The following is an 8,483-nucleotide window of genomic DNA, read 5'->3' on the forward strand; positions in this document are numbered from 1 at the left end:
CTTAAAATAACACATTTTACTTGCTTGTCACTTCTTAATTTACACACGAAATGTGTTATAATCATACCTTAAAATAACACCAACTCCTTGCTTGTTTACACTTATGTCATATTGAAAATATTTTATATTACACCTGCACCTCCTTTAACATGATACATGTTCCTTACTTGTTTACTCTAATTAGAGAGAAGTATCCTTTACACAGAACATTTTTGATAATTTTTTGATAATGATACCATGAAATGACACCATTTGCTTGCTTGTTTACCCTTAATTTATACTGTAATTCTGTTTAAATTATACTTTACGGTATACGACTTACAAGGACCTATGATAAATCCATGGACTTTCAGGGCCTTGAAACAGTTTCAAATTCCAGGACTTTCAAGGACCGTCAGACCCCTGCCTTGCCACACTCAGCGCACACAAAGGGTCTCTCCGGTGTGAACCCGCTGGAGCTCATGCAGCCCCTGTGCGTTCTTGAAACGCTTGCCGCAGTAGGAGCAGTTGCCGTGGGTCTGCCGGTGCTGCCGCAACCCACGCGAGCCGTCAAACTCCTCACCGCAGTATGGGCAGTAGTAGGGCTGGCCACTGGTGTGCACGCGCTGGTGAGACAGGGTGTGGGAGGCCATGGCAAGGCGCTCTCCACACACCGGGCTGGGGAAGGGACGGTCACTGACGTGCACCCGCTGGTGGGACAGCAGCTTGGTGGAGCTGGTGAAGACCTTGCCGCACTGGGCGCAGGTTTAGGGACGCTTTCCGGTGTGGGTGCGCTGGTGGGACAGCAAGTTGCTGGAGTGGGTGAATCCCTTGCCGCACTGGGTGCAGGTGTAGGGGCGCTCACCAGTGTGGGTGCGCTGGTGCACCAGCAGGCTGGTGTAGTGGGTGAAGGCCTTGCCGCAGTGGGCGCAGGTGTAGGGGCGTTCCCCAGTGTGGGTGCGCTGGTGCTCCAGCAGGTTGCTCGACTGGGTGAAGCTCTTGCCGCAATCACTGCAGGTGTAGGGCCGCTGCCCGGTGTGCACGAGCCTGTGCCTCTTCAGCTCCAGCAATGACTTGAAGCCTTTAACGCAGTTGGAGCAGGTAAAGGGCCGCTCACTGCTGTGCACCCGCCGGTGCTGCCGTAGCCCCGACGACCAGGTAAAGCTCTTGCCACAGGTGGAGCAGCCATAGGGCTTCTCGCCCGTGTGCACCCGCTGGTGTTCCTGCAGCCCCGACAACTGGGCAAAGCACTTGCCGCAAGTGGAGCAGCCATAGGGCTTCTCGCCAGTGTGCACCCGCCGGTGGATCTTCAAGATCTGCGCCGTGTTGACGCTCTTACCGCAGTCGGAGCAGGTGAAGGGCCTCTCGCCAGAGTGCACGCGGTTGTGCTGCAGCAGGTTGCCGTAGCTGGTGAAGCTCTTGCCACACTCCGAGCAGTCGAAGGGGCGTTCTCCCGTGTGCACCCGCCGGTGGATCTCCAGCTGGCTCGGACTCTGACAGGCTGTGCCACACAAGTCGCACTCATAATGCTTCTCCTTGTTGTGCCCCGTCATGTGGTCCTCCTTTGAAGCTCAGCCCCTCGAAACTCAGCCCGCGCACCGAACAGATAGGGGGGGGGGCTCACCCTGGCCGCCCTCAATGGCCGCTCACGTCCCCGTCTCTCCGTCCACAACGTCGGCTCCTAAACGCTGCAGGAGGGGAACACAGATGGTCAACAAGCTGGCAAACAAAACAATATTTGCACATATTGGCTGCATTTGTGGCGGAGGAAACCGTTATATAATTCTGTGCGGCACAGTGGCGCAGCGGTACAGTTGCTGCCTCACCGCCAGAGACCGGGTTCTATCCTGACTACGGGTGCTGTCTGTGTGGAGTTTGTACGTTCTCCCCTTTATGTTGGAGGTGCTCCGGTTTCCTCCAACATTTCAAAGACGTTCAGGGTTGTAGTTTAATCGGCCTCCGCAAAATTGTTAAATTGTCCCTAATGTGCGTAGGATAGTTCTGGTGTACGGGGTGATCGCTGGTCGGCGCGGACTCCGTGGGCCGAAAGACCTGCTTCCACACTGCATCTCTAAACTAAACTAAACCAAAGAAGGGTCTCGACCCAAAATGTCACCCATTCCTTCTCTCCACAGATGCTGCCTGACCCGCTGAGTTATTCCAGCACTCTCTGTCTCCCTCTCTCTGTCTGTCTGTCTCTCTCTCTCTCTGTCATTCTCTCTCAGTGTCTGTGTCTCCGTTTCTCTCTCCCTCTCTATCTCTATCTCTCACTGTCTGTTTCTCCCTCTGTCTCTCTCTGCTTCTCTCTGTCGCTCTCACTCTCTCTGTCTTTCCATCTCTCTCTCTCTATCTATCTGTTTGCCTCTGTCTGTCTCTCTGTATCTTTCTCTGTCTCTCTCTCTCTATTTGTCTGTCTCTCCGTCTCATCTCTCTCTCTCTATCTGTCTGTTTGCCTCTGTTGGTCTGTCTCTCTCTCTCTCTCTCTCTATTGCTCTGTCTCTGTACGTCTCTCTGTATCTCTCTCTGTCTTTCTCCCTCTCTCTCTCTCCGTCTCCCTCTCTCACTGTCTCTGGTCTCTCTTTTTTTCTCTGTGTGTCTCTCTCTCTCCACCTGTCTCTCTGTGCGTCTCCCTCACTCTCTGTCCCTGGTCTCTCTCTGTATCTCTCTCTCTCTGTATCACCCTCTCGCTCTGTATCACCCTCTCTCGTTCTGTATCACCCTCTCTCTCTATCTCTCCCCCTTTCTCTGTATCTCCCTCTCTCTCTGTCTCTCCCTCTCTATCGGTCTCTCTCTCTCTCTGCCACTAACTGTCTCTCTCTGAGTGTCTCTCTCTCTCTGTCCTCTCTCTCTCTCTCTCTCTCTATATATATCTCTGGTCTCCCTGTCTCTCCCTCTCTCTCTTCCCCCCCCTCTCTCTCTCTGCTGTCTCTCCCACTCTCTGTCCTCTCTCTCGCTATATATCTCTGGTCTCCCTGTCTCTCTCTGTCTCTCCCTCTCTTCCCCCCCCCTCTCTCTCTGCTGTCTCTCCCACTCTCTGTCTCTGGTCTCTCTCTTTTTCTGTCTCTCTGTCTGTCTCTGTCTCTCTCTCTGATTCGCTCTGTCTCTGTCACTCTCTGTCTGTATCTTTCTCTCTGTGTCACTTTCTCTGTCGCTCTCTCTCTCTGTCTCCCTTTCTCAATCTGTCTTTCTCGCTGCCTCTCTCTCCCTCACTTTCTTTGTCTGGTCTCTCTCTCTCTGTCTCGCCCTCTCTGTCTGTTTCTCTCTCTCACTGTCTCTCACTCTCTCTCTGTCCCTGTTTCACTCTCCTTCTCTCTCCCTCCCTCTCTCGCTGTCTGTCTGTCTCTCTTTTTCTCTCTGTCTCACTCTCTCCCCCTCTGTTTGCTTTCTCTCTCTCCCTCTCCGTCTCTCACTGTCTCTGCATCTCTCTCTCTCTCACTGTCTCCATCTTCATCGGGACCCCACCACTCGCCATATCTTCCCATCTCCTCCCGTCTGCTTCCCGCAGAGACCACTCCCTCCGTAACTCCCTGGTCAATTCGTCCCTGCCCACGCGTACCAACCCCTCCCCGGGCACTTTCCCTTGCAACCGCAGGAAATGCTACACCTGTCGCTTTACCCCCCTCGACTCCATTCAAGGACCTAAGCAATCGTTCCAGGAGCGGCAGAGGTTCACCTGCACCTCCTCCAATCTCAACTATTGCATTCGCTGTTCAAGATGTCAGCTGATCTGCATCGGTGAGACCAAGCGTAGGCTTGGTGATCGTTTCGCCGAACACCTCCGCTCGGTCCGCAATAATCAACCTGATCTCCGGTGGCTCAGCACTTCAACTCCCCCTCCCATTCTGAATCCGACCTTTCTGCCCTGGGCCTCCTCCATGGCCAGAGTGTGGACCACCGGAAATTGGAGGAGCAGCACCTCATATTTCGCTTGGGCAGTTTGTACCCCAGCGGCATGAACATTGACTTCCAATTTCAGGTAGCCCTTACTGTGTCCTCCCCACCCCACTCTACATCAGTCTGAAGAAGGGTTTTGGCCCAAAACTTTGCCTATTTCCTTCGCTCCATAGATGCTGCCGCACTCGCTGAGTTTCTCCAGCATTTTTCCCTCTCTGTCTGTCTCTCTCTGTCTGTCTGTCTCTGTCCCACTCTCTCTCTCTCTCCCTCTTACTCTGTCTCGCTCTCTCATCTCTGTCTCTCACTCCGTCTCTCTCTTTGACCCTCTCGGTCTCTCTCTGAGTCTGTCAGTCTCTCTCTCTCCGAGTCTGTGTCTCCCTCTTTCTCCCCCCCTCTCTGCTGCCTCTCTCTCTCCGTCTCTCTGAATCTGTCTCCCTCTCCCCTCCCCCCCCCCCCCCCCCCATCTCTGCTGCCTCTCTCTCTCTGTCTCTCCCACTCTCTGTCTCTGGTCTCTCTCTTTTGCTCTCCATCGCTCTCTGTCATTCTCTATTTTTCTCTGTATTGAATTAAATCTGATCTCTGTCTGTCTCTCTCACTGACTCACTCTCTCTCTGTCTGTCTCTGTATCTCTCTCGCTCCCTCTCTCTCTCTCTAGCTCTCCCGGTTTCTCCCTCTATCTCTCTCTGCATCTCTCTCTGTCTCTCACTCTCCCTCTTTCTCTGTCTCTCTCGCTTTCTCTGACTCTCTCTCTCTCTCTGAGACTGTCTCTCTCCTCTCTCTCTCTGCCTCTCTCTCTCTCAGTCCTCCCTGTCTCTCTCCCGCTGCCTCCCTCTCTGTCTCCCCCTCTCTCTCTCTCTCCGTCTCTCTCTTTGTCCCTCTCTCTCTCGGTCTCCCTCTCTCTCGCTGCCTCCCTCTCTGTCTCTGTCTCCCCCTCTCTCTCCGTCTCTCTCTCTCTCTCGGTCTCCCTCTCTGTCTCTCTTTGTTTTTCAGTCTCACTGTCTTTCTGTCTAACTCTCTCTCACTATCTCCCTGTCTGTCTGTCTCTCTCTCTCTGCATCTGTCTCTCTCCCCGTCTCTGTATCTCGCTGTCTCTCTCTGTTTCTCTCTCTCTCCCTCCCTATCTCTCACTGTCTATCTTTCTCTCTCCCTCTCTCTCTCTCTCGTCTCTCTCTATCTCTGATTCTCTGTATGCCACTGTCTGTCTATCTCTCTTTGCATCTCTCCCTCCGTCTCTCTCTCTCTCTTTATCACTCTCTCTGTGTCTTTCTGAGTGTCTCTCTGTCTCCCACTCTCTCTCCCTATCTGTCTCTCTCACTCTCCGTCCCTATTATTCTCTCACCTGAGGTAAATGTTATAAATCCACAGGGGAGCGGAATAAACCCAGTCTGGGGGGAAACTGAGGTAAATAATGTTAATAATAATCTCTCTCTCTCTCTTGCCATCTCTCTTTCTCCCTGTCTGTCTCTCCCTCTTCCTCTGCCTCTCTCTGACCCTCTCTTTCTGTCTGCCTCTCCCTCTCTGCCTCTCTGTCTCCTTCACTTTCTCTCTGTCTCTCTCTGAGTCTGTCTCTGTCTTTCTCTCTCTCCCTTGCTGCCCCTGTTTCTCTCTCTGATTCTGTCTCTCTCTCACTGGCTGTCTGTCTGTCTGTCTGTCAATTTAAAAAAACTTTATTGGCATGATAAAATACATCGTTATATTGCCATAGTATTAAACATGACATAAATATTTAAAATGCATAAGTATAATACAAGTTTACAGTGCATGGATAGATATGTCCCTATACATAAACTCGCAATAGACCTATAGCCCTTTATTGATTGCTACACGTTCTTGCAGCTGTAAGCAGTACAATGTCAATTAATGTGTGCGTGCATATGTGCATGTTGGTCTCTCTCTGTCTCTGCATCTCTCCCCCTCTCTCTGTCTCACTCTGAGTGTCTCTCTCTTTCTCTCTCCCTCTCGCTGCCTCTCTCCCACTCGCTGTCTCTCTCGTTCTCCCTGTCTCTCTCTCTGGTTTTCCCTGTCTCTCAGAGTCTTTCTCTCTGTCTGTCTCACTGTCTCTCTCTCTCTCTGTCAGTCTCTCTCTCTCTGTCTGTCGCTCTCCATGTGTCTCTCTCTCTCTCTCTCTGTGTCTCTCACCCTCTCTTTCACTGCTTCTCTCTCTGTCTCTGGTCTCTCTGTCTCTCCCTGCTCTGTGTCTCTGTCTATCTCCCTGTCTCTCTCCCTCTCACTGCCCCACTCTCCGTCTCTCTCAATCTGTCTCTGCCCCTCTTTCTCTGTTTCTCTTTCTGAGTGTCTTTGTCTCTTTCTCTCTCTCCCTCTCTCTCACTGCCTCTCTCTGTCTCTCTCTCTTTCTATCTCTCCCTCTCTGTCTGCCTCTCTCCCTCTGTCCCACTCACCCTCTCTCCATCTTTCTCTCCCTCTCACTGTCTCTCTCTCTTTCTCCGACCCTCTCTCTCTCTCGCTCTGTCCCTCTCTGTGTCTCTCTCTCTCTCTGTCCCTCTCTGTGTGTGTGTCTCTCTGTGTGTCCCTCTCTGTGTCTCTCTCTGTCCCTCTCTCTCTGCCTGTCTCTCTCTCTGTGTCCCTCTCTCTGTCTCTCCGGACCGTTCCCGCTCCCCTCATCCCCGACACTACTCCCCCACCAGATGGGGGGGGGGGGGGGGGGGGTCTCACCAGCACCCTGGCTGCTCTCAATGGCCGCTCACGTCCCCGTCTCTCCGTCCACAGCAACGGGTCCTAAACCCTGCAGGAGGGGAACACAGAGGGTCAACAGGCTGGCAAACAGGACATCACTAACGCGGCAACAATACTGGTGCTTGGGGGGAGGGAAAGACTGAGGGTCAAGGGGTTTGCGGGATGGGGGAGTAGGGGATGGGTGAGTGGGGGAGGTGGTGAGGGGGTGATGGGGGAGTGGGAGGGGGGTGGTGAGTGGGGGGGGAGGGGGTGAGTGGGGGGGGGGTGAGTGGGGGAGGGGGTGAGGGATTGGGGCAGTGGGTTAGTGGGGAGTGGGGGGGAGGTGGGGAGTGGGAGGGTGAGGTGGTGAGTGGGGGAGTGAGTGAGGGATTGGGGGAGGGGGGTGAGGGATGAGTGGGGGAGTGGGTGATTGGGGGAGGGGGTGAGTGGGGGAGGGGGTGAGTGGGGGGGGAGGGGGTGATTGGGGGGGAGGGGGTGAGGGATTGGGGGAGGGGGTGAGGTGGTGAGGTATCAGTGCGGGGTTGAGGGGGATACGAATCCCCGACATTACTCTTCCTGCACCAGGGCGGCCATTGCGCCACCATCAGCCCCAGCCCGGCCTTCAACATCCCCGAGCCTGCGCTCCACCCAGTGACGTCACGGTGCCGGGCGGGCGGTCAGTGAGTGTTTGTCTCCCGGAGCCTGGAGCCGCCCCGTGACGTCACGTCACCCCCCGCCCCCCCCGCCTGGAGGACCACGGGCGCTCGGGCTCGGCTCGGCTCACCCCGCCTGGAGGACCACGGGCGCTCGGGCTCGGCTCGGCTCACCCCGCCTGGAGGACCACGGGCGCTCGGGCTCGGGCTCGGCTCACCCCGCCTGGAGGACCACGGGCGCTCGGGCTCGGGCTCGGCTCACCCCGCCTGGAGACAGAGCGCGGGGGTAGTGCGGACGAGATGAGTCGGAAGTGAGCGCCCAGAAATGACGTCACGGACGGGCTGCCTGCCTTCCACCAGCGGTGAGTGACGGGGGCGGGCGGTGAGGGTGGCGCATGCGCAGCGGTAGAGTTGCTGCCTGACAGCCACAATGATGGATCCACCCACCGGGCCTGTCTTGTCTCTTCTCCCCGTCACTGTCACTGTCAGCCCCGCCACTACATCCATATCCACAATATTAGCATGTGATACAGGGACACGCGTTGAATGAACGAATGAAAAAAGAAAATAATTTTTTTTAAATTATAAATGCAAATAATTAGAAACAAGTAATTCGAGGTCACAAGAAAGAAACTGGAGAAATATATATGATGTGTGTGTGTGATATATGATTTATAATCAATATATATGTGTTTATAATAAGAAACTAGAGAAATATATATATGTGTGTGTTATATAATTCTCACAGTTCCTCCAACACAATATTCCACCTCTCCACCTATTCCAATATTCCACCCGTGTCCTTTCCCTACCCCCTCCTCCTTTTCCGAGGGCGATCCTGCGGAAGGGGATGTGACTGAGTCAGGTCTGGTGGCCTCTGGTCCTCCGACTGTAGCTCGCAGCTGGCGGCGGGAGCCCGCAGTGCAGCGTCTCTGGTCCTCTGACCTTTGTGCCGACCTGGCGGCAGGATTTGGGTGACATCAGGGCGGCGGTCGTGCGCGCCGTGCGTGTGGGGCGCGGCTACGTCACGGCGCAGGGCGGGCGGATGTGCGGGCGGCTCGTCGATGCTCAGCAGTCCCAGGTCGGCGCCCCCTCACGCCCCGACCTCCCCCCTTACCCGGGGACGTGAGCGGCCATCGTGGGCAGCCAGGATGCCGATGAGCCGCCCCCCATCTGCTCGGTGTGCGGGCTGAGCTTCGATGGAGGACCACATGACGGGGCACAACAAGGAGAAGCGTTATGAGTGCGACGTGTGTGGCAAGGCCTGGGTGCACACGGGCGAAC

At 54.8% G+C, this 8,483-nt stretch overlaps 1 protein-coding gene across 1 annotated transcript; it reads right to left on the bottom strand.

Moving 5' to 3' along the window:
• Positions 1-746: 746 nt before the first annotated feature.
• On the bottom strand, positions 747-6,584 carry LOC116970507 (zinc finger protein 551-like). Its single transcript, XM_033017151.1, has 2 exons — positions 6,547-6,584; positions 747-1,667 (listed from the first exon to the last, which is right to left on the bottom strand). Exon 2 carries the CDS (start codon positions 1,530-1,532, stop codon positions 747-749), a length of 786 nt encoding a protein of 261 aa, XP_032873042.1. The 5' UTR covers positions 1,533-1,667; positions 6,547-6,584.
• Positions 6,585-8,483: the final 1,899 nt, after the last annotated feature.

Source organism: Amblyraja radiata, unplaced genomic scaffold, assembly GCF_010909765.2.
Source record: "Amblyraja radiata isolate CabotCenter1 unplaced genomic scaffold, sAmbRad1.1.pri scaffold_963_ctg1, whole genome shotgun sequence".
In the NCBI taxonomy this organism is placed as follows: Eukaryota; Metazoa; Chordata; class Chondrichthyes; order Rajiformes; family Rajidae; genus Amblyraja; species Amblyraja radiata.

Coding starts and splice junctions, on each gene's coding strand:
- LOC116970507 (XM_033017151.1), bottom strand. CDS start 1,532: ATGACGGGGCACAACAAGGAGAAGCATTATGAGTGCGACTTGTGTGGC.